General features: G+C 44.1%; 2 protein-coding genes across 3 annotated transcripts; one reads left to right on the top strand and one right to left on the bottom strand.

Annotated features, from left to right (window-relative positions):
* Positions 1 to 1,466: 1,466 nt before the first annotated feature.
* Positions 1,467 to 11,595, top strand: CCNA2 (cyclin A2). Of its 2 annotated transcripts, none has more exons than XM_084626835.1 (8): positions 1,467 to 1,803; positions 2,475 to 2,727; positions 5,350 to 5,462; positions 6,045 to 6,268; positions 7,185 to 7,389; positions 8,815 to 8,928; positions 9,759 to 9,892; positions 10,372 to 11,595. In XM_084626835.1, the coding sequence occupies exons 1-8, from the start codon at positions 1,657 to 1,659 to the stop codon at positions 10,421 to 10,423; spliced, it is 1,242 nt and encodes a 413-aa protein (XP_084482961.1). In that variant the 5' UTR covers positions 1,467 to 1,656; the 3' UTR covers positions 10,424 to 11,595. The 2 variants fall into 2 exon arrangements, with proteins under 2 accessions (XP_084482961.1, XP_084482962.1); XM_084626836.1 differs by having other exon boundaries at positions 1,468 to 1,803; positions 2,475 to 2,605.
* Positions 11,596 to 14,469: 2,874 nt separating this feature from the next.
* EXOSC9 (exosome component 9) lies at positions 14,470 to 25,476 on the bottom strand. Its single transcript, XM_084626834.1, has 12 exons — positions 25,338 to 25,476; positions 25,070 to 25,164; positions 24,082 to 24,201; positions 23,862 to 23,964; positions 22,864 to 23,001; positions 22,304 to 22,386; positions 21,827 to 21,959; positions 20,969 to 21,057; positions 20,003 to 20,149; positions 16,434 to 16,621; positions 15,649 to 15,730; positions 14,470 to 14,700 (listed from the first exon to the last, which is right to left on the bottom strand). Exons 1-12 carry the CDS (start codon positions 25,401 to 25,403, stop codon positions 14,616 to 14,618), a joined length of 1,329 nt encoding a protein of 442 aa, XP_084482960.1. The 5' UTR covers positions 25,404 to 25,476; the 3' UTR covers positions 14,470 to 14,615.
* Positions 25,477 to 26,149: the final 673 nt, after the last annotated feature.

Below are 26,149 nucleotides of genomic sequence, written 5' to 3'. Positions count from 1 at the left end.
GCTGCCACACCCCCAACTTGAAGTGGTTTCTATTATATACAGGATTTACAGTTTGGTACAACTGTACAATGGCTCTCAACACCCCCACTATAAAAATTATTCCAGCACCCCTGGATCCTTTATAGAAAAAGGAAAAGAGATAAACAATTCCCAGTTACAGGCATAAAAAACAAACAATGGGGTAGCTGGTTCACATATTCAAAACTATCCCCAGGGTCTGGGAGTTTGGATGATCCAAAGCCCATTGAACTAAAGTGAGAGTCTTTTCATTGACTTCAATGGGACTTGGATCATGCCCCATACTAGGCAGCAGAGTTAAAAGGGTAATTTGACCAAAACCAGGGGTGAATCTGCCTTTTCTGTGTTTGGCTCCATTAGAGGAGTATGGCAAGAGTTGAGCTGTTATTCCATACTTTTTGCTGTAAATTTTCTGCTTTAGGATTTAGTGTTAAAATCCAAGCTCTTATATCCTGCAGTGCTGCTGATCCCAAGTATAATAAGATTGAATTAATCCTGTGTTAAAACGATCTACATGAAATACAATTGTTTTCCAATTCTGACTGTTTTGGAAATATATATATTCCATTATCCAAGATACCCTGAGTTGGGTTTCTAAGTTTTCATAAGAAATAGATTATTATCTAAAAAGGGAGATTTTATTCAACACTGATCATTGCCCTCTCCACTGCACAAATATACAATGTAAGGGCTTGTCTACACTGAGAAGTTAATTTGGATCAAAGTAGGGTGTGAATATAAAGCATAATTGCTATTCCTAACTCCGTGTGTGGAGCTCTTATTCTGGAATAATTTTTTTTAGAATTCCAGATCAATTTAATCCACTTCCAGATCAGCTAAAACTAAACAGGAGCAAAGAACTCTTACTCTGGCATAAGAGCATCCACGCAGGCAGTTAAGCGGGAATAGGTGTCCCTCTAGACAAGCCCTAATTAAATCTAGTTTTACTTAAGAAAGTGAAAATAAAAGAAAGAAAGAAAAAGATGATAGTGATGGAGCCTCCAGGCTCAAATTCACCTCGCTCCTTCATTCACAAATGCGGGATTACAAGACTTGAGACCGCAGAAAACTATGAGGTTAAAGACATTAATCCCGTGCCTTGAGCCTCCCACCGAGACCCCTGGGGGGGTCGCCTCACTTGCCTGGGTTTGCTCCTCTTTACAGGAGAGGCGCGCGCCCCGACGCCCTAGGCGCCAACGCCTTTTTCACCCCACCGCCACGTGCCCGAGGGTTTGCGGGATCGGGGCCTTGCGCTCCTACCGCGGCGCCGTCAGCCTGGCGGGGCGACGGGGCGCCGCAAGAGGCCGCGCTCCCCCACCCTTCCCCCGCCCCGTGCCTGCCCCTCGCGCCGTTCTCTCCCGCCCCGCCCACGCCGACTAATCGCGCAGGGCGTTTGGCCCCCGCGGGGTGCCGTAGGCGGTGTGACGTACGGCCCCGGGTTCCCCATTGGCGGATTCAATAGTCGCGGGCTACTTGAACGGTGGGAGCGGAGCGGGCTAGAGGAGCTGCCCGTAGCGCGAGCCCCCTCTCTCCCGGGCACCCCAGTAGCGCGGCGCCGGGTGCCTGCCGAGCTCCGACCCCCCCCCCCTCGGTGCACGCGGCTGCCGAGGCCCGCACGAGCCCCCCGGCGCTGGGACGATGCTGACGGGCGCCGCTGACCCGGAGCAGGAGAACCAGGAGAATGTGCCCCCCAGCGGCAAAGCGCGGCCGCCCGCCGCCGCCCTCGGGGCCCGCCCGGTGCTGGCGCTGCTGCGGGGCAACCAGCGCCGCCCGACCCAGCAGCAGGCAAGGCGGGCGCTGCACGGTGGGGCTGCCGGGCGGGGGAGCTACGGGCTGGGGCTCTGGTGCTGGCTGTGCCCGCGTCAGCCCTACCGCTTCTAGGGACGGGCGGGCGCGTCTACGCCGAGGCGCTGCAGCCTCCGGGACCGGCTCCTGTGCCTGGGACCCCGGCTCTCGCTCCCCGCAGCGTGAGCAGCCGCCCGGCGTCCGCCATCTTAGGGCCGCGCTTCCCTCCGCTGCGCCCCGCGGAGCAATGAGCGGGCCCGGCGGCAACAAGCTGTCAGCAGCAGACCGGGGGAGCTGGCCCCTGCTGGGCTGGGGCTGCGGAGCTCGGGCTGGGATGGGCGGGGAGCCTAGCCAGCAGTGCGCCAGCATTGCCGAGAGCCGGGCAGCCTCCGCGGCTCCCGCTTAGGCTGAGCACCTGGGAGCGCGGGCCTCCGCGCGCAGGCCGGGCACATGGCGGTGGCTCTTCACTAGCAGGAGAGAGGGGGCTGACTGCTCCGGCACGACGTGACTAGCTCGGAATAACCTCCGTGGACAGCCCTAAATCGCGATGGAAACCGCCGGGCGTTAGGCTGCGATGGAAATGTGGCGCGTCTGTGCTCCCTTGGGCTCCGGAGCCCTGTTGGATGAAAGGAGGGCTCCATGGAAACACTAATGGCAAACTCTTATTCTAGGCTGCTCTTGCTCACGCACCCTGGAGTATTAATGATGAAAACTATGGCAAGGTTCCAGCTGGGAAAGCGGGTAACAAACAACCTGCTTTTGCCATCCATATGGATGAGCCTGATGGGGAGAGACGAAAGAGGCAAGTGGTTCCTAAAAAGGCTGTGCCCCATGAAGGGGTCCTAGGCTTAAATACAGCTGTAACATCATTAGGAGACAGAAAACCCTTGGCACCCATAGAAAATCCAATGGATCTTAGTTTTGGTAAGTATGTTAGTTACCAGCAGAAAATGATGTATAAAGCATAGCTTATGTCTTTGAAATTGATATGCCCAATTCAGTTCTGGATTGTCATATAGGCTGCTTCATACAATACTACAGCAGTTTAATTGGGTACTACATAAATTTAATTGGGGCTGAAAGTTACAGATCTGTAGTGTTATCAAACACAAAGTATTCTAACAAGAATACTAGACTTAAATCTCTCCAAGATTCCTAATGCATTTGTCAGTTCCTATTGAGCCATGGTTCTCAACTTATTTACTATTGTGGGCTGTATATGCAGCTCTCTTGTGAACTGTAGGCCACATCCATCCACTCAAAATATATATACTACTGGTATGGCCCTGATGTCTCATGGGCTGCAGCTGTGTCCTGATTGGGTTGGGGGTTGAGAACCACTGCTGTTGGGGGAGGGAGGAGTCACTAACCTATCCTCATCTAAAGGTCTCTTCTCTAGTGCCTGCCCGCTGCCCTGGGGAGGATCCACTAGACCCAGGTGTCAAAAGATTACAGGGACAACAAATGAAAAAACGGGGACCAGGAGTGAGGGTTATGGGTTCAAAAGCAGGGATCCAGAGGGGGACACCGACCAGAGAACCCCAGACAGTGTCCACTGCACCTTATCAGCATTTGTCTAGCTGATCCATAACATATTCACTTGTTTTTTCTGAAGTGAACATTTTTCCCACTACGCCCCTGTCACTGACCTGATACCACAGGCAATGATTCAGTAAACTAAGTTAGCAAAATGCTAGTAGAAACTGGATGCAGGTATCTTTAAATTGCACTTCCAATCTCAACCTCAACTGGATTATCGTAAGTAATTTATCACAAATAGAGATTTTCAACATGATCATGGGAAGACTAGACTATTCTAAATCTTGGATCAGAGCAGTACCCACAGGGAAGTGTCAGTCTCTGCTGTGATCTTTCCATAAATAATGGAAAACTAATACCTTCCTGTAAAGGTCCAGTTTGAGTGATTTAGGGTTGTTTAGAAGACCTCCCAAATCTAAAGGAGTACTTGTGGCACCTTAGAGTCTCTAAGGTGCCACAAGTACGCCTTTTCTTTTTGCGAATACAGACTAACACAGCTGCTACTCTGAAACCTCCCACGTCTAGAGGCTTTTGGAGAGGAGGCAGATTGAATTGGTACACTGGGCTAATCCCTGAAGCTACTCTATTTCTTCCCGATGCTTCCTCCCTGTGAATTACCAAAGCTATTTTCAGGCAATAGCTCTGCTTGGCCCAATAATTGCCATATTTGTGTGTGCCCTTACCCTTCTCAGTCCCACTGTGGCTCATGAGCAACTGACATGTTTGAACCCTGCCACCTTGTACCTCATTGGAGGGAGTTGTGGATTGCAGGGAGACACAAACCACTCTAGAGCTCTGCTCCTGGCTACAGTCTTAGAGGCTGAGGGGAAGAGAAGCAGACTATTTAACTCCAGGCATAGTCTCTGCAGAGACTGGAACGCTCTTAGCTCAGAGGCTACTGATAGGGTAGTGCCTCTAGCTTCTGCTGTCTCCAGATGTGAGTACAAGAGCTGGGAGCGCCAAACTCACTCTGAAAATAAGTGCTTCAAAATGCTTGAATTCATTTAGGGGGTGGGGGGGGCCCTCTATTACTACAGAGGGATGTGGAGGTCAGGGGTTACTGTGAAGGCAAGTGTGGGGCAACACAAACTGCTGTTATGTTGCAGTCTTGCTCCATTCTGTATTGACTCGATGTGTATGCACAGGTACATCACAACATGCCATTTATTAAACACATGACTGAATATAACAATACTAATACATAATTCTATAGTTCCTTTTAGACATTTTTGTCTAAAAGGTCTAATCCAATTTCAGAACTAGAATCCACAATGTAATTCCTTAATCCTCTTCTTCGTGCCCCCCCCAGTATTAAATGGATCTAGAGTAGGTTAACTTGCATAACTTATACGGTAGCCTGTAGATTCCTAAAATAATGACAATGGGATATTAACTACAGTTTGTCTAACATTCCGCACATGTAAATGCTTCTGCGGAAGGACCATATCAGTAGCCTAGTTTTGTAGCTCTGGCAACTGATTAGTTGAAAGCCCTGGCTGGGATGATTTAATTGGGGATGGGTCCTGCTTTTGAGCAGGGCGTTGGACTAGATGACCTCCTGAGGTCCCTTCCATCCCTGATATTCTATGATTAATCCACACTGTGAAAATCTACCTCCATGTTAGACCAACCTCTAAACTCACTGATCAAAGGCTTTGGCTTACTCTAAATCAGCACAGAACTTTAATTTTTATTTTACCGTGGTAACACAAGGTGACTTCTCCTGATTGTCAGGTTAGAGAGTTTGCCATTGAGTTCCCTTTCCCTTGGAACGTTGATAAGAGATTCCTGAAGAACAAATGTGTCTAGTTCCCAGTGATGGGAATGAAGTATGATGAAACTGCAAACTGATGACATTCTGGTCTCCTTGGACTGCTGCAGCCTTGGTGCCTCAAATGCATAAACTGAACCCAGTTTTAGTGTAATCATTAGACTCTCTTGTAAATGTGTGGGCTGACAACTGGCACAAACTTAAAATAATGTGGCTACTATCTTGAATTTGTTTAGATTCTCCAAGTATTATGGATATATCGGTAACTCAAGAAGTGGAAGAAAAAGTAAATGTTAACCAGGTGCCAGACTACATTGAAGACATCTATACATACCTTAGGGAAATGGAGGTAAGAGGCCATAAATATGCCCTTAGAACTAGAAGCGTTTAGTCTAATTTCTAGACAGCATGAGTAATTCTTATGCAGTGTTAAACCTAGTACGGTGACAGAATTAGCAACTTATAGCCTGAGAAAGGAAGACCTAGATAGACCATGGAATCCTTTCCTGATGAAACTGCTAAACCCTTCTCAAATTATACTAAAACGGGCTACATAATCCACTAAACACAAAATAGAGAACAAGCCCATACTGGCTGGACAATGGACCTGGTGACCTAAGACCGTTAATATCTAAACTAGATTCTACTTTAGATGTAGTACAAACTCCCTGGATTCTTATCTGTGGTGGATTTTTGGTCCATCAGAAGAAGAACATAAGAATGATCACACTGGGTCACACCAATGGTCCATCTAGCATGGTATCTGACAGTGGTCAATACCAGGCCCTTCAGAGGGAATGAACAGAACAGGTAATCATAGTGATCCATTCCTAGCTTCTGGCAAACCGAGGCTGGGGAACAGCCTCACCTCTTTGCAAGATTCAAATGCTAACTGAATCTCTTACTTACACAATCACAACTGTCTTAACAGGTAAAATGCAAGCCTAAAATGGGTTACATGAAGAAGCAGCCTGATATAACAAACAATATGCGAGCTATTCTTGTGGACTGGCTGGTGGAAGTTGGAGAAGAATATAAATTACAGAATGAAACTCTGCACTTAGCTGTAAACTACATTGATAGATTTCTTTCTTCAATGTCTGTGCTGAGAGGGAAGCTTCAGCTTGTGGGGACTGCAGCTATGCTGCTAGCATCGTAAGTTTAAACTGGCATCCATTGCTTTTCAACTATTAGAACTTGCTAACCTTTCCTGTAGGTGTCCAGCAGGTAAATCTCAGGGCCGTATTTTTTTTCTCAGCTGGGGGTGGTGGCACAACTTAGTGAATCCTTCCTTCTCCAAGAAGACTCAGGAGGCCTAGATTCACATCTGGCATTCTCATATGGGCTTTTAAAAAAAACCCTGACATTTGCAAGTCCAACATGGAATGTGGCTTCTGTCTTTATCTGAGTTCATGTAACTAATACTTAAAAGCTTTTAAAAAGCCTTTTTCTCAGGGTACAGCTACACTACCTGCCAGCTCAGCAGGTAGCGATTGATCTATCGGGATCAATTTATCACATCTAGTGTAGACGCAATAAAGCGATCCCTGATAGCTCTTCTGTTGACTCCTGTACTCCACGGTGGCGAGAGGCGGAAGTGGAGTCGACAGGGGAGCAGCGGCAGATCAGCTATTCTTGTAGCTGATGTTGTGTATCTTAGGTCGATTTCCTTCTCTCTTCTCCCCCTGCATGGCGCGGCCCCCCGCAGTGTAGACCAGGCCTACGGGTCCATAGGGTTGAGAACATGGAAAGGCAACTTTAGTCAAATTTTGAGCATGACTTAGTTTGAGATTCTTGGAAATACAGTAACTAGGAGTACTTTTTTGGTACTAAAAATTACATTACTATCAATAGTGTACTGGGAAGAATTGCTTAAAACTTTCAGTATAACATCTAGATCGCCAAAGTGACTTAATGTAGCAGCCAGCAGAGTTTCTAGGGAGGTATAGTTCTCGGCCATCTCCCAAACTGCAGTCAGATTTGGCAAACATGATGATTCTACTAAACACAAGAGACTGATAGACATTCTCTTTACCTGTATCTGCCGTTCACTGTTTCTTTCAAACTGCAGGAAGTTTGAAGAAATCTACCCTCCTGAAGTAGCAGAATTTGTTTACATCACAGATGATACCTACACCAAGAAACAGGTCCTAAGGATGGAGCACTTAGTGTTGAAAGTCTTGTCATTTGACTTGGCAGCTCCAACAATAAACCAGTTCCTCACTCAGTACTTCCTACACCAGCAGACCAATGTTAAAGTGGAGAATTTATCAATGGTAAGTATGGACTTGGAGTTACCAGATCTTTCTGGTTGCATTAGGCTCAGTACCTGTGGAGCTTGCAGGCTTCCTGTCTTTCTCCACTGGAGAAAAGAGGGGATGTGCCAATTGTAATAAGCTTCTGAAGAACTGAAATTTAGAACTGGCAGGCTGAGAACAGCAGCTTTGCTTCCCTGCCTGGTTTCTAGAGGTTGCAGCTGGCACTCTATTCTAGTGGTGAGCCTGTAGCACTACCGTGAGAATTGGCTAGAAAAGAGGCCCTTTCCCACTTGTCACAAAGTGTTCAAATACTGGTTCAGCCTTGGCTGAACGGGACATAAATTCAATGGATTAACTACAGTAAACTAAAATGTAAAGCTTATTACAGGCTCTCAGGAAGACTTACTATCGTCTACTTTGTAAATGTGGCGGTCTCTACAACACTGGCTCATTCTAGACTAGCAGTGGGCAAACATTTTGGCCCAAGAGCCACATCTGGGTGGAGGAAATATTCATGGCCCTGCATGCAGTAGGCTTAGGGTTGGGGTCTGGGAGGGGGTGCAGTGTGCAGGAATGGGCTCAGGGCAGGACATTGGGGTGCAGGAGGGGTTCCAGCTGGGCACTGCTTACTGGAGAGGCTGTGGGGTGGTAGCAGAGTTATGGCAGACTCCCTGCCTGCCCTGGCCCCATGCCATGCTGCTCCCAGAAGTGTCTGGCACCATCTCCCTGGGGGAGGGCAGAGGGCTTAATGCACTACCCACACCTGCAGGCACTGCCCCTGACAGCTCCCATTGGCCGTAGTTCCCTGTTCCCGGACAATGGGAGCTGCAGGGGGCTGTGCCTGTAGATGAAGGCAATGCATGGAGCCCTCTGCCACCACCCACCCTACAGGGGCCACAGGGATGTGGTGCTGGCCACTTCTGGGAGCAGCGTGGGGCCTGCTTCACCACAGTGGTGGCAGTCCTGCAGGCTGGATCCAAAGCCCTGACAGGTTGGATCCAGCCCATGGTCTGTAGTTTACCCACCCCTGTTCTACACCAATATTTGACTAAATCCTAGCTGAGATTAAAAGTGTCCTTTTCAAGTCCTCACTGTTCTGATGTAAAACTAAACTCTCCCTTGGGACACAGGCAGCAGCTATGCAAGTACAGTCAAAATATTTTGAAATATATGAAGTGGAATAACACAGGAACAAGTGTAGAACCAAACACTACTTTTTTTATCTGAGACTCTTTCCTTTGAATATTAAAAGCTATATTTATATTGCTGCAAAAATTAGATGCTTGTCTTTGTCTGGAAAGCTCTAAATCCTTAAACATTGTACTGAAGGCCACTTAACAAATAGTGTTGGAGTACACTTAAACTAGTAAGGAAGATGCTTAGACTGTAAGTATCTTGTACTGGTGGTTGCTGAACAATTAGAAGCTATGACTTTCTTTACAGTATCTGGGGGAGCTGAGTCTAATTGATGCTGACCCATACTTGAAATACTTGCCATCACTTACTGCTGCTGCAGCGTTTCATCTAGCAAGCTACACAATCACTGGACAAACCTGGGTATGTAGAACAAATAGCTTTAGAAAGTCTCCTTTGTTTATAAGTAAACAGCCTTAAATACAGCAAATAGCACACCCTCAACCTGATATAAGATCAAAACCTATTCTTGGCTAGCAATCAATTTCTATAAAGAACAGCTCATACAGAAAGTTGAAGTCTTATTTTAATTGTCCTTAGTCAGAACTGAGTAATGGTTTCTACACCAGACCTTTGACTATATTCCAAAACCAGCAAGCTTCTAACAGTGGCTAACTCCCTAGAAGAGAACCTAAGTACCTTACAGAATATGGGTGGGGGTTTTTTTGAGACACCTCTTAGTGCTATTTCCAGAACCCTCTCCTACTCCTAAAGGCTGCCTCTTGCAGGAACACTCAAATACTGTTTCAGTAAAAGTTCTTTTGCCTTAACTACTTGGAAGCACACAGAGGAAAGGACCACTACTGGAAGAACAAACTGCTACGTCTTAGAGCCTAGCACAGTTAAGATGAATGATTGGAATTTTTGTCTGATAAGTAGTTATAGATCAGTGGGTGAGGGTATAAAATGGAAGATTACATGCAGCTGAAGATTCTTTGGCAGTTCCAGCTTGATATTTTCATTTTTTGTAAAGTGCATTGACATAACACTAACAGCAGCTTACTACTTTGCTGAGGAATCATGCATTCTGCTAGTACCTCTTTCTACCTGCAGGTGGGGACATGAAATATCCAGTCTAGAATAGCAAGAAATATAGCTTTTTGTCTTGCATTCAAAGTATGGGAAAATGCTGTAAAGTAACTGGTCAGATTAATATGCTAGATTTTCCATCCATTTGTTTTCCCTTTCTTCAGCCTGAATCTCTGTCCAAAATGACAGGATATACCCTTGAAAGCCTTAAGCCTTGTCTCATGGACCTCCACAAGACCTACCTCAGAGCAGCACAACACACACAACAGTCCATAAGAGAGAAATACAAGAGTACAAAGTAAGTACCCACTTCTGTGGGTAAACTCCAATACATACCTCTAATCTAAGATAAGCAGGCTAGCTATCCTACTCTCGTGTCAGCGCACACAAGACTGGAAGTCTCTTCTTTGCTTTGTTTTGGATCCACGCATGACTCCTGTCAGTGATTTGGCTGCTGTATGCTCACATAATGAGCTAATAACTACAACAGATGGTGTCCTGACTTGCAACTCAAGATGTAGTCTCAGTCCAGAAATTGAGACTGATAGCAGGAATTGCTTGATGAAGTTCAATAGGTGACCATTATGTCCCTTCTAGTCCTAAAAACCTAGTAAAAAAAGTTTTAAACCTATTAAGTGTTTGATTTAACATGGTCTGCCCCATTGCAGACATATGCTAGTTTACAAACTGTTAATGCTGTATTCTATCTTTGTAATGTAATCCCTTCAGCAGAGATCATTCTAACATGACTACATCTGATACCCTTTTCTCCTTCAGGTACCATGGAGTATCGTTCATTGATCCACCAGAGATGCTAAATTTATTGTAACAATCAAGAGACTCTTTAAAAAAAGTGTATTATACTTGCAAACGATGTACAGTTTTAACTCTGGTAAATATTTTAGATGTCTTACAATCATTTCAGAATAATACCACATGTGGTGTAACTTGAAATTATGAAGTTTAGTTTTATATGGTTTTAATGTAAATCTTTTTGTACATGCAATCTTGTTCTAAATATTTAGCTGGAGCTCTTTTATAAAGCTGTTCTGTTCAAGTATTGAATTAACCATGAAGGTGAACTGTTAATGTTTGTTCTAAAACTACTAGAATGTCCAATTAAGGAGCGGTACATAAAATAAGGATTTTTAACTTTTGGAGTGACTGAAAGGCCAAGTTCTAACTCAAGTTTTGAACAAATTACAAACTTGACAACTGTGTCAACACAAGATGCTACTAAGGTTTAATTTCACCTGAATTTAGATCAAATCTTTGGTTTGTCATATCTCTAGAACTTTATATGTAATATAAAAACCACTTTGAAGAAATTCAACTGACTTTAGTAGCTGGCAGGATTTAATAGGACTTGCTTCAAAAGCAGGCTTTCCAATTTTAGTGCTCCAACTATCATTAAGTAGTGGTCTCCAAAGCAGCCATCAGATAGCTAGAACTACAACTGCTGAAGTGTCCTCTTGTGTGAACAGAAATGGCATCTAACTTGTAGCTATTTTCTAGTCTAAGTGATGCTAGTAAAAGTTCATGCAGCATTTTTTAGTAAAACTTTAGTTTCTCTAAAAGCTTCCCTAGAGTCAACCCTCCATTACTAAAGCTCTACCTCCCACTTGCTTTCCTAGCTGGGTGGTGGCAAACTACAGCAGGGAAAGTGGCCACTACCACTACACCCTCCACAGGGGGAAGAGAATAATACAGCTGACTATCACACCCTGCGCCATGCCATGGATGGGTTATAGCTAGAGTGATACTCAATTCAGAACAGCCCATTTGGGCAGGCTTTTATGCAGTGGAAATCTTAGTCAGTCAGGTTTTAATTGGTCTTCTGCTTAAGTTGTAGCACTCTGCCAGTAACGGGGTAGTTGAAAACTTTTTACAGTTAAATCAAACTGACTTGTCTCCTCCTGTAAACTTGTATAAGCACAGTATATCTTGAACAGGGTTTAAAGGGAAATCTGCAAGTCTGGCAAATAAACATCCTGTACTAAAGCTGATGGCAGTGGTCCTTGCTTATCTTAATCTGTATTGATCACTGTAGCTGACTGGTAACCACTGATTCCAACTTAACAGTGGGACTACTTTTTTTTTCCCCCATAAAGCAGGACTTAACTGTTTCTAAACTTAGCCCAAGACACCAAGAAATGTATCTTCTTGGTCAAGCTAACTAATAGGAGTGAAAGGAAATTCCTTTCTGAATCTAACATGGCATTTTACCTTGTTTAAACTATAGCTTAACTCTGACATCTAATCCAAAACTGACAACTACCCCACGGCTCATCTTGACCCAAATTATGTTCTAACTCATTCCAATTGTTTAAATATGGAACAGCTGGCTTCCTATACCAAGCAAAACCATTCTTTGACCCTATGAGTCTGACTATGTAGGCCTGGCCATGAAATGCACTCTGGCCTGGAAAGACAGGTACAAAGCTGCTTGGGAGGCCTGTTCCTAGGCTTGACTGAATCAGCTGATTAAGGTAGGGGTGGAGGGTGGAATGGGTAAGGGAAGTAGAAGTGGAGGGCAGGCTTGGTGCCATGAATTTCCTTTTGGCTTCCCCAGGGGTGCTTGACCATACCTCCACTGGACCTATGGAAAGGGGTAGACCATTAATGACCCTCCAAAGACTAACAGGCTAAAGTCTCTTTGCCGCAAGTTTGGAAAGAAGTCCATGTACACACTATGTTCCAGCACCAGGCATCCTAATTACTGTATTACTACCAGCCTTAATTTTCATATACTGTTTTTGAAATGCTCTAAAATATGCTCATAATTTTATCTCCTTTTTCTTTGGTTTAGGAGTGGCTTTGGCTCAGGAACCCTGAGCCAACTGCTTGTTTTTTTTCTAAAAGTCCTTCTAGGATATAGATAATTTTTAATGTTGGATTGAAAAAAATGACTGGTATTATACCTCACTAAAGCTGCTAGATTTGGTTGTGTGTGTGTGTATATAGGCAAGCAGCACATCCTCTAAATTTTGTGTGTGTGCACATTAGTGGTACAATATAGGTAACCTTAAAGCTACATGAAAAGCAGTTTAACAATCTTATCTTTTGAAAAGAAATGTTACTATGCCTGTCTGCTTCCTATTATACTGCTTTTTTATAGCATCAAAACTGCTTCACTAACCCCCCTCCCCATACTATACAGTACTAATACACCCCTTTACTCCTGTGGGTGGATGCCTTAAGCCTGTTAAGATTGAGGGACCTCTAATATTAAAGAGCACAGCTCTGTTCATGGTATATCTCTTCCCCCTTTACTTCATAATCTCATCTCTATTACCCCTTGTCCTTTTCCCTTGAAGTCTTAACATTTCTCTGTAAAGTTCCCAGCATCTTCTGTCCTTTTACCTCAGCTATAATGCACAAAGGTTGCACTACTAGGCTAAATCTTTCCCTGAGGCAAAAGCAGATTGTACTGTACAGCAAACAGCTTGTTTGTACAGCCTTTCACAGAACCAGGTCCAGTTGCAGGTTTTTCCTCAACAGAAAAGGTCAACAAAATGTAGCCTAGAGGTTGGAAGAAGCGATGGAACAAGATCCCTGCAAGGAGAATGCTAGATCACTGTAAAGATGAAGTAAACTTTACACAGAGACAAGACAGGGTATGAACCACTGCAATATATATATATTTACAATAGTGCCCTACATTGACTTAAGTGAAAACTTCACTTGCAGCATCTATAAAACACTGAGTTTGGACCCATTCATATATTTTACACTTGCCATTTCTTCCCCATTTTAAAAAAAAAATCTGATACTGCAAACAAACATGTTTGGTCTTCCTTTTAAGAACAACATTTATTTCCTAAGAGGCACGTAAAGAGCTCTGCCAAGAAGCACTTTTGCTAAGCTTTAAAGTTACAGGGGCAAAATTAAATTCTCAGTTTTACTATATATAACTTATGAACACATGAAATAAGATGTAAGTTATTTCTACTCTCCTCTTGTATGGATTTTCCTGTTTGTCTATTTCATCTTCTAAAATCTCAACTGCTTCATGAGACTAACTTGTCTGATGCTATTGCATAGATCCTTCTTCCTACTTTGTTTCAGTAAGTTCTAGTGTTCTAGGATAGTTCTTTTTAGACTTACAGTTTAAGAAGTATTCCTTAATTTTCATGAAACATGGTTAAACTGATATGTTTAAAAATAAACATTAACAAAGACTACAGGCAGTCTCTTAATTTCTTGTTTCAGAGTAGCAGCCGAGTTAGGCTGTATTCACAAAAAAGAAAAGGAGGACATGTGGCACCTTTAGAGACTAACCAATTTATTTGAGCATGAGCTTTTGTGAGCTACAGCTCACTTCATTGGATGCATTCATTATTTTCCACTGAATGCAGCCGATGAAGTGAGCTGTAGCTCACAAAAGCTTATGCTCAAATAGATTTGTCTTTAAGGCACAAGTACTCCTTTTCTTAATTTCTTACAATTTACAGGGGAGGAATGTTTTTAGGCTGAGATGCTTGTCATGTTCTTGGTAAAGACAACAAAGGAGCTGCTTTGTCTACAACACCCATCTCTTGCAGACATGAGGCCTAATTCACTCTCAATAATTCCACTGCAACTAATTCTATTGATGTGAAGAGGTACTGGATGAAGCTTATGCTTAGATTGAACAGAAAATCAAACCATGCCAATCCAGAACCTTAATACTTAGAAATGTAGATATGCACTGCCTTAAAATGAAGTTAAAAGGCTTTGAGAAGCAGCTCTTATGAGATGGAAGTGTTAATATTTACAGATGTGCAATTCAAGAGTTTGCTTACTTAGTTACCACCCTATTATACCTTCTACTCAAATGCTGACACTTTTGAATGTTTAGTTTATTGCAAGACAAATGTACACTATTATATAAAAAAATATACAGAGAAGTAGATCTAAGTTTCAGAAATGGGGGGGGAACAAGGAAAACTGATCTACAAAAATACATTCAGTAGCTTAATATACAGAGTAAGTGTCTCATTTAAGTATTAATCTATACAATTATTTTGAAGGGAACATGACTAATGAGTCGCTCTCTTCTTTTTTCTTTTTTTGTTAAATGCTTTCTTATTTGAAGAATTTTCTTGTTTGGCGCTGGTTTGAGTTCTGTGAACAAACAACATTTAACCTAAAATAAGGCAGCTTAATAAAAGACTGAGTGGCTAGACTGGTGTTCCCTGCAAGTCAAGCCCCAAGTCATAAAGGTTTTCAAGATCTCAGCTCTATACATGACCAGCCTACCACAATCCAATTGTGCTTTACTTGTAACAGGGTTTAAAGAAAACTAAGGGAAAGCCCCATCCAAACTGCAAACAACCTCTGCAACACAAATCCACATTTAACAAACATGTTAGAGCAGACTACCTTTCTAGATACCATCATTTCTATTAGCATTGAGTTGCATGGTTCTTATAAAGAAGGTAATAAATCTGTGCTAAAAATAATACAAGCTCCTGTTGCATTAGTAGTTAGAGCTGGGAAATGTGGACTCTATCCTATTCAGTGGGCAGAATCCACTGCAGCACACCTGAGGAGTAGGATAGGAAGCTCTAATCCACCCTTTTGCTACCACAGGGTAACTCAGAACATCCAAATATCAGATTTAAATTGCACCAGCTGGAGCAGTCCCATAGGCACTGCTTTATCAGGTGCTGATTAGCCCAAACACTGGATGCTTTGGCCTTACCCCCTATGTGAGAGGTGGCATAGAGCTGAACCTGCTGATTCAGGGCAGAGACTGTCTTTTTATTCAGTTTGTACAATAGCTAGCACAATGGGCTCCTGGTTCACGACAAGGACTCAGGCACTACAGTAATACAAGTAAATACACTATCCCTAGATTCCCCAACATTCAGAGAATCCTTGGCGGCTCCCTTAGGCAGTGCAAAGAACCAAGAACAGGCTGAGGATCTGGCCCCATTATCTGAGAGCAATGTTTTCCTTGACAAGCGTAGGCACAAGGAAGTATACCGTACTTGCTGAAACTATTCCTTGTCTCAACACAGTATGCTGTTTTAAAGATTTTTTCCCCTTTAACTACATAGTTGTGGTTACCGTGTTTTCTTCGGCCTCTCCTCTGGTTCCAGAATGACAACTTCCTCTTCTTCACTGTCAGACAGTACAATTGTGTCATCACCTTACAAACAAACAAGAGAAAACTGTTATTTATATTACTGTAAAACCTGAGTGTTGTTTTGTACATCACATTTCTGTGAGTATAAATCATTACTACACACCTAGAGACATTTCAACGCAGGGGGGATATGTTTTTCTCACTCTAGTGTGCAACTCAAGGGCCAGAATCACCCTTTGAGCACAATAACTTTAAAACAACTGATACTTTATTTTAGCTGTTATAAACTGAACACTTTTAGAAGAGTGGCTGAGTTTGGTTTAGTATCCTGCTGCCTCATCTCTCAACAGTAGGTAGAGGACAGAGCCCCAAGACCATTCTCATTGGTTTGTCTGGTATTTTGCTTTCATTAGATACTGACATAATGGCAACAGGCACAAAACAAAGCAGGTCCTTTCCCCAAAAGCACCTTTCTTTGTTACTTTCTGGTCCCTACTAATTCCCCAGTGTAGGGTTTCCCTCTTGTAAAAACTCCACCCTCTACTCCCAGCATGTCTTTCTGGGGTTGGATATTTAAATTTGGCAGATGTAAGCCATAACAGCTCTAAAGTGGTCATTTTGCAGTTGGCAGCTGCATCTTCCTGCTGGCAAGTTCCTATGATGTTTTCCCCTTCTTGCTGCTAAGGAGGGGACACAGCTTCAAATACACCAGAATTAATACATGAACAGTGTTTTCGGTAATATTACATTTAAAGCAGATACTAACCCTTCTTAGTATTCCTCACAACATTTCTCTCTTCCATTTCCATTTTCTGACCCTCTGAGGTGGTAGCATCATCACTGTTACCTTCCTCTTCCTCCTCTCTCTCAGATTCTTCAAGGTCTCCCCAGGAGTTCTCTATCCCCTCCCCAAGTTGGGCCATCCCAGGCATCCTCAGTACTGGTTTGGCAAAACTGAGCTACTTAAGAAAAATCTATAAATTGCCAGAATTCTTATTTTTACTCTCATTGCACAGCATGTTGAACTAGGTAAATTATTTGGAAAGTTGAAGTACATAAACAATCTGCGGTGGGTACCAAGGGCTGAGCACGTGATGTGAAGAAATTCATTTGAGCAAAATGGCAAGTCAGTGTTCTCTTGAACAGCTGACAAAGTAAAAATGCCTAACGTATGCACAATGGATGAGACAACTGATCACCTTCACAGCTGAGCCCCACATTGCCAGGCAGAACTTAGTTGGGTTCATCTTTTTGCTGCCTGTGCTGCAGAACTCATCTCCCCTAGAAGGGCCTCACGTTGCCGTTGAGTGATTCCCCTTTTCTATAGCCGTGGAATAGAAATTAATAATGCCACATGGAGCTGCACTGAACCTTCCTTAGCTGAAGGATTCAGAGGCATTAGAGGAGTAATGGAAAAGGGAGGCAGAGAAGGATTCTGGCAGAAAACCCACACACTCCTGATCAACATGCTATACTATGAATTCCTCTACCGGGATAGGTTTCAGAGTAACAGCCGTGTTAGTCTGTATTCGCAAAAAGAAAAAGGAGTACTTGTGGCACCTTAAAGACTAACCAATTTATTTGAGCATAAGCTTTCGTGAGCTACAGCTCACTTCATCGGATGCATACTGTGGAAAGTGTAGAAGATCTTTTTATACACACAAAGCATGAAAAAATACCCCCACCCCACTCTCCCCCTGGCAATTGCCCATCCAAAGTGATCACTTTCCTTACAATGTGTATGATAATCAAGGTGGGCCATTTCCAGCACAAATCCAGGGTTTAACAAGAACGGCGGGGGGGGGGGGGGAGGGGGGGTAGGAAAAAACAAGGGGAAATAGGTTACCTTGCGTAATGACTTAGCCACTCCCAGTCTCTATTCAAGCCTAAGTTAATTGTATCCAATTTGCAAATGAATTCCAATTCAGCAGTCTCTCACTGGAGTCTGGATTTGAAATTTTTTTGTTGTAATATCGCAACTTTCATGTCTGTAATCACGTGACCAGAGAGATTGAAGTGTTCTCCGACTGGTTTATGAATGTTATCATTCTTGACATCTGATTTGTGTCCATTTATTCTTTCACGTAGAGACTGTCCAGTTTGACCAATGTACATGGCAGAGGGGCACTGCCGGCACATGATGACATATATCACATTGGTGGGTGTGCAGGTGAACAAGCCTCTGATAGTGTGGCTGATGTTATTAGGCCCTGTGATGGTGTCCCCTGAATAGATATGTGGGCACAGTTGGCAACGGGCTTTGTTGCAAGGATAGATTCCTGGGTTAGTGGTTCTGTTGTGTGGTATGTGATTGCTGGTGAGTATTTGCTTCAGGTTGGGGGGCTGTCTGCGGGCAAGGACTGGCCTGTCTCCCAAGATTTGTGAGAGTGTTGGGTCATCCCTCAGGATAGGTTGTAGATCCTTAATAATGCGTTGGAGGGGTTTTAGTTGGGGGCTGAAGGTGACAGCTAGTGGCGTTCTGTTATTTTCTTTGTTAGGCCTGTCCTGTAGTAGGTGACTTCTGGGAACTCTTCTGGCTCTATCAATCTGTTTCTTCACTTCCGCAGGTGGGTATTGTAGTTGTAAGAATGTTTGATAGAGATCTTGTAGGTGTTTGTCTCTGTCTGAGGGGTTGGAGCAAATGCGGTTGTATCGCAGAGCTTGGCTGTAGACGATGGATCGTGTGGTGTGGTCAGGGTGAAAGCTGGAGGCACGTAGGTAGGACTAGCAGTCAGTAGGTTTCCGGTATAGAGTGGTTTTTATGTGACCATCGTTTATTAGCACTGTAGTGTCCAGGAAGTGGATCTCATGTGGACTGGACCAGGCTGAGGTTGATGGTGGGATGGAAATTGTTGAAATCATGGTGGAATTCCTCAAGGACTTCTTTTCCATGGGTCCAGATGATGAAGATGTCATCAATATAGAGCAAGTAGAGTAGGGGCGTTAGGAGACGAGAGCTGAGGAAGCGTTGTTCTAAGTCAGCCATAAAAATGTTGGCATACTGTGGGGCCATGCAGGTACACATAGCAGTGCCACTGATTTGAAAGGTATACATTGTCCCCAAATGTAAAATAGTTATAGGTAAGGACAAAGTCACAAAGTTCAGCCACCAGGTTAGCCGTGACATTATCGGGGATAGTGTTCTTGATGGCTTGTAGTCCATCTTTGTGTGGAATGTTGGTGTAGAGGGCTTCTACATCCATAGTGGCTAGGATGGTGTTATCAGGAAGATCACCGATGGATTGTAGTTTTCTCAGGAAGTCAGTGGTGTCTCGAAGGTAGCTGGGAGTGCTGGTAGCGTAGGGCCTGAGGAGGGAGTCTACATAGCCAGACAATCCTGCTGTCAGGGTGCCAATGCCTGAGATGATAGGGCGCCCAGGATTTCCAGGTTTATGGATCTTGGGTAGTAGATAGAATATCCCAGGTCAGGGTTCCAGGGGTGTGTCTGTGCGGATTTGATCTTGTGCTTTTTCAGGGAGTTTCTTGAGCAAATGCTGTAGTTTCTTTTGGTAACTCTCAGTGGGATCAGAGGGTAATGGCTTGTAGAAAGTGGTGTTGGAGAGCTGCCAAGCAGCCTCTTGTTCATATTCAGACCTATTCATGATGACAAAACCACCTCCTTTGTCAGCCTTTTTGATTATGATGTCAGAGTTGTTTCTGAAGCTGTGGATGGCATTGTGTTCCGCACGGCTGAGGTTATGGGGCAAGTGATGCTGCACACAGACATGAAAGTTGCGATATTACAACAAAAAAACTTCAAATCCAGACTCCAGCAAGAGACTGCTGAATTGGAATTCATTTACAAATTGGATACAATTAACTTAGGCTTGAATAGAGACTGGGAGTGGCTAAGTCATTACGCAAGGTAACCTATTTCCCCTTGTTTTTTCCTACCCCCCCTCCCCCCCCCGCCGTTCTTGTTAAACCCTGGATTTGTGCTGGAAATGGCCCACCTTGATTACCATACACATTGTAAGGAGAGAGTGATCACTTTAGATGGGAAATTGCCAGCAGGAGAGTGGGGTGGGGGTATTTTTTCATGCTTTGTGTGTATAAAAAGATCTTCTACACTTTCCACAGTATGCATCCGATGAAGTGAGCTGTAGCTCACGAAAGCTTATGCTCAAATAAATTGGTTAGTCTCTAAGGTACCACAAGTACTCCTTTTCTTTCTACTGGGATACACTTTCTATAAATAAAAGAAGATATAGATGATCATGATGTAGTCATAGCCTTCAAAGAAACGAGAAACTCAAGATGTATTGCGTGATTCAGAAAGTTTTAACAGTGAGATATCACTGTCTTCTCACTAAAGTGATACAGTAGAAAAGATACACATCTGAAGGAGAGTCAGCCTTGGTGATGATTTCTTCAGCTTGCTCTTCCACATCTTTAGTATCAACAAGAGCTCTTTCCATTTTAAAGGCAGAGATCTTTTGATCTGGTATAGACTCTGCAAAGCCAAACTTTCCACCTTCTTTCCTATTTATTAAATAAATACAAAAATTATGTTTTAAGACATTTTACATTTCAAAAAGTCAAGTTAGAGAGAGTTCAGTTATATACAGAGATGTGATTTACAACAGCAACACTAAAAAAAACAGGTTAGCTGTTTAAACTGTTAAGTCAGTGGTTCTCAAACTTTTGTACTGGTGAACCCTTTCACACTGCAAGCCTCTGAGTGTGACCCCCCCTCCCCATATAAATTAAAAACACTTTTTAATATACTTAACACCATTATAAATGCTGGAGGCAAAGTGGGGTTTGCGATAGGGGCTGAGAGTTCACGACCCCCCTATGTAATAACTTCATGACCTGAGGGGTCCCGACCCCCAGTTTGAGAACCCCTGTGTTAAGTTAAACAATACAGAAAATTTGTTCCTGTTTGAGATCAGGCACAAAAACTGAACTGAGAAGGCCAAGTTTTCCCTAGTTGTGGTCTCAGTCACCTGAGAACAGCAATCCTTTTTTGAATGTGGCTGTTTTATTAGTATCATGCCATCTTCTTTAAACAACTAAGCTTTTCTTTTTCCAACTTTATTCTCTCCCCTCCTCCCCAAGGTTTCCCACAGTAGTTGTTTTGCATCATGCATCAAATACAATTGGCTTGAGGGTGTCAATACAATCATCTCTTCAGGGAAAACAGAACTATTAGCTGAGTCTGAGTATAACACTGCTTATTGAAGACCATCAGTTGCACAGCTTCTCTTTCAGAGACTCCACTCACAGGAAAACAGTACAAGAATAATCTGACCCCACAAACATATTAACTTCCAATACATTCCATTTTAACAATCTCACCTAACTTTCCGGTCATTCTCCAAGGCCTTTTGAATTAGCTCTGTAATCTCTGCTACTTTAACACCAGTTATTTTACTGCATCTCAGAACCTGTTTGTAGTGAACAATAATTTATTATCATGCAATTAAAATAAACATAACTTTATACTTAATTTAAGTGAAAACGTACTTTTTTTTGTACTGCTAGATGCTAATGACCTATGAATGATGTCTCAGTCAGGAAGTTCAAATGGAAGCTTCCCCACAAACCTTTAGCTAAGAATTTGTTTGATAGAGGAAATATGCTTTATGCCTAGTTAGTACTGTTTAACCTGAGCAGTCTGTCATATGTTATATATTGTATGCACAGATTTATACTGAACTACCAAATTCATTAATAATTAGAAAAAAGAGCTATGTGCCATCTTAAGAATGAAAAAGACTTCCAATATTATTATTGGGCTTAAGAAAAAAAGTTTTGTTTCATTTCAGATTAAAGCGACAAATATTTCAAGACTAGCGGCTACACAAATACTAACAGAGGAGCATTGAAATCTGGCAGCAATAAGTTATTTGTTATAGTCAAGAAACACGTTTATATTTAGAAAGACTTATAAATACCACTTGGAAATGTTAAGAGATTGCTGTCCCAATTACCTTAAACTCCATTCAAGAAGTACAGAGTATGAGACCAAACATTTGGAGTTTAGACCATCCCCCCAAAGAACTGTCATGTTTACATTTCCTATCCAGTTTTCTATGCAATCAGACAGAGAGATACCATTCTTCTCTCACATCAAAACAGTACTAGATGGTTCAATATTACAATACTTCAAGAAGTTTATACCAGAGAGAATGACTCAAAGAAAATGCCATTTACCTGATCTTTTAACAGCATAATCCCTCCACTGGACTGGATAGTACAAATCTCACGATGTTTATTCATGGCAATCACTAGGAGGCCATCCATTACACGTTCCTCTCGTTCACTGGGATCCACCAACAAATAGGTCCTGAAACCATTGTTGAATAGGACACAATAGTTAAGGGTAACCTGCTTGCCTGAAACTATAAGGGCAGGAGACAAATTACACAAACAAGCTTCATGGTTTTGGGGATGAGTATACCCAAGGAGACCGATTTCATAAGTGTACATTTTTATGAAAAGTCTACAGAAATTTCATGTTACACACTGCAGCATGAAGAGGAACACCTCTTCTTCACACCTTCTCATTTCAGATAAAGTTAGTTCACTAGTGCACTTTGTTAACATGGCTATTTATGGAAATGTATGTTTTTCTTCCAGTTCTGCAGAAACTGGTAGATGATTTAAGTCAGTGCCATAACAGAAACTTACCCTTGCTGGAAAAAGGCAAAACTGACACAGATAGGCATGTGATGGATACTCAAAGGGACAGGATCACGTTCCTCAGGGGTATACTAAAAATATAAATAGTCAAGGTGGAAATTTGTTACTTACTCAATTCCATATATAATTTAAAAGAAAATACTAAGACAAAAAGTAAGAAAAGCCTATCATCTAAAAATTCAACATGACTTGATTCGCTCTCTCTTTTTAAAATGTTATTTCCTGTTAATATTACCTATCTAGGTAACTGTACTGTACCCATTTTTGTGCCATTTGACCCCTTCCAGTTTGGCTGAGAAGTACAAAAAAGTGCTAAAAAGGTCATCCTTATTTCTTAATGTTTACAGTCTCTCAAATTAAAAATCAGTAAATGTATACTATACATATTGATAAAAACAAATGGATCTATTCCTATCCCTTGATATTTTAAGTAGCTCTACCTCTAAAACTTAACTTGTCTCTGTTGACAAAGATCCATTTTACATAGAGCAGCAATCAATGAAATTTTAATTTCAATAATCCCACCACTTTCACCTCATCCTACTCACCAAAGTTACTTCCTCTCCTTGCACAGATACATCTGGTCTACGGAAGTGACACAAAGCCACTATTGCTGCTATACTTGCAGCATCAATAATGTTTCCATCATGATTCAACAAATGCAGGTCCACACGAATTTGCCACACCTGGGAGGGGGTGGGGGTTAGCGGGAAAAAACAACATGAAAATTCACTAAACTGTAGTCCTGGTCACTTGTATGGATTTTCCAACATCTTTTCAAATAGCTTTTTACTATTCATGTTGAAGGTAAGTATAATTCAGTTCTTGATCATCAAAAATTATGATGAAAACTGAATAAATCCAAACAGAGACAGTATCTGTTTTCAACACTATTAATTTGTGATGAAGAAAATAAAACTGAAGTATGATTTCAGCCCTGATCCTGTAAACCAGGGATTCTCAAACATCACTGCACTGCGACCCTCTTCTGACAAGGAAAATTACTACACGACCCCAGCCGAAGCCTGAGCCGCACCGCCCCAGGTGGTGGGGCCAATGCCAAAGCCCAAGCCCCACTGCCCTGGGTGAGGAAGCCAAAGCCAAAGCCCAAGGGCTTCAGCCCCAGGCAAGGGACCTGTAACCTGAGCCTTGCTCCCTGGGCAGTGGTGCTCAAGCTTCAGCTTCGGCCCTGGGAAGTAGGGCTCAAGCTTCGGTTCTGGCCTGAGACCCCAGCAAGTCTGAGCCAGCCCTGGTGACCCCATTAAAAATGGGGTTGTGACCCACTTTGGGGTCCCAACCCACAGTTTGAGAACTGCTGCTGTAAACATTCATGCATATGATTAGCTTTAGCATGTACACAGCCCATTGACTATAAAGGGACTATGCACAACCTTAAAGTTAAACACATCTATGTTTGGACAGCTGGAACCTTGGCCTTTTAAAATAAAATCAAGATTAATGGTCCTCAAAGACAGACTGACCTCTAAATGCAACATATTAATCCCCTAGTATTAAAGACCTTTTGATTTCATAGCGTTTTTCACACCTTTACACCAGCAACAACACAGAGAGATTCAGTGTCTATACATTTTGAGTTTCTTAGGCATCTTTCTAGTAGTCGATTCAGTTTCACCAAAAGGTCAGATTGCCTGGAAAAAACAAGAGATTGGGTACATTTTAGTTGTGAGTTATTAATAAGTCTGAAACTATGAAACTGAATAGCTTTCCTTATGCCATCCTTGCCTGTAGTCACTGAAGAGACATACCTGCCAGGCTCAAAAGCTGGTGCAGCCATTGGGGAGAGCTCAAGATTAAAGAAAAGTATACCCTCTGTAGCTCGATTTAGCTTTGGGGAAACAAGTTCACATGAAACCTGTCCAAGGACTCTGCAAAAGAAACCCCCCCCACAAACCCCAAAAGATTTCAGTATGGGTGACAAAAACAACTTTAACATTAAAGCAACTTACACTTCAATTTTACTAAAAAGAAAAGGAGTACTAGTGGCACCTTAGAGACTAACCAATTTATTTGAGCATGAGCTTTCGTGAGCTACAGCTCACTTCATCGGACGCTGTAGCTCACAAAAGCTTATGCTCAAATAAATTGGTTAGTCTCTAAGGTGCCACAAGTCCTCCTTTTCTTTTTGCGAATACAGACTAACACGGCTGCTACTCTGAAACCTTCAATTTTACTGCACATCTCCAGTTTATTACAGCTTCTTCATATATAGGACTTGGTTATACAGATAAAATGACAGTCCCGAACAGGGAATAAGCAGGATCTAGACGTTAAAGCACAGGTCAGAAGTTCAAATTTCTTGCGGTTTATTCCTAATTTTACCACTGTGGGAGCTCGAACAATTTACTTGTGTCTACTTCAGTTCCCCCAGCCTATAGAAGAGAGATACCATCTACTTCCCAAGGGTGTTGCGAGGCTTAATCTGAGATCCTTGGATGGGGGAAATTAATGAATTGCCAACATCCAGGGCTTGGACATAAAGATCCGCTCATCGGCAGCTTTCCACGCTGTACCTATAAACACCTCAAGGGAGCCCAACCTCTATTTGTTTTCCTCAGCGCCATCCCCTCCCCCGCATCGCTACCGTCCTCCTGCAGGCCGCTGCGCTGCATCCGCACCCCGCGGGCACGAGGGCAATCGGGGCCGCGGCGGCAGGGCCAGGCCGCGGCGGCTGTGGGGAGACACGGGGTACCGCCACGAGCCACACAGGGACGGGTGGGGGGCTCCCCGCGGTACCTGGTCCTCCCCAGCTCCACGATGCAGCAGCCGTAGTCGGCGCCGAAGGAGATCCGCACGTTCCTGTAGTCGTAGCTCTGCCGCCCGTCCAAGCGCTGCAAAGCCGAGAGCAGAGTCACCACCCGCGCGGGGCAGCCCCGGGTCCGACCCGCAGGGAGGGATGGGGGCCCGCCGGCGCTCCCGTGGGAGGGGGCCCGGCCGGTGGCGGCGCTGTGGGGGAGGGGGAGGGGAAGGCGGGGGTGGGGGTGGGGGGGTCTCGGTCTCGTACCTTCCGCTCCTCGATGGCGCGCAGCAGGAAGCGCCGCTCGCAGTTGGACAGCGGCGTCTCCTTCATGCTGGCGGGGCCTCGCGATCTGCGGCCCCCTCCGCGCGCGCCCCTCAAACGTCATCAAGCGGCGCCGCTGCGGCCAGAGAGTGCGCAGGCGCGAGGGTTGGACTCCTCCCGTCGCCGCCGCTGCCGCCGGGACACGGAGCTGCTCAAACTGAAACACCCTTGTCCCGTCCGTCCTCCGAGGGCCCCGCCCCCCCTCGCTCGCTCGCTCGCTCGCTCGCTCATTTTCACCAGGCTGGCTCAGGGAGGTGGGGTGCGGGGAGGGGAGGGGTGCATGCTCTGGGGTGGGGTCAGAAATGAGTTCAAGGTGCGGGAGGAGGCTCTGCCCTGAGGCTGTGGGTTGGGATGCAGGAGGGGCTGAGGGCTCGGGCCATGGATGAGGGGTGCTGGCGGGTGGAGCCACGAGGTTCAGAGTGTGGGAGGGGGTTCTGGGCTGAGGCAGGGGGTTGGGGTGCAGGGGGGCAAGAGCTCTGGTGAGGGGCCAGGAATGAGGGATTTGGGGTGCAGGAGGGGACTCGAGCTGGGGGGGGTGGGAGAGGGCCCTGGGCTGGGGCCAGGGATTGCAGTGGGGGGGGGGAGGTGAGGGCTCCAACTGGGGGGTTCAGATAGGGATGAGGGGGTTGGGGTGTAGGAGGGTGGGGCTGGGACTGAGGGATTTGGAAGATGCGAGGGGGATCAGGGCTGGGGGTTGGGATGCGGGAGGGGCACAGGGCTGCAGGCTCTGGGCAGCACTTTCCTCAAGCAGCTCC

This window comes from Lepidochelys olivacea, assembly GCF_965140295.1.
Source record: "Lepidochelys olivacea isolate rLepOli2 genome assembly, chromosome: 4".
Taxonomy (NCBI): Eukaryota; Metazoa; Chordata; order Testudines; family Cheloniidae; genus Lepidochelys; species Lepidochelys olivacea.
This window is presented reverse-complemented; position numbering and strand designations above follow the sequence as displayed.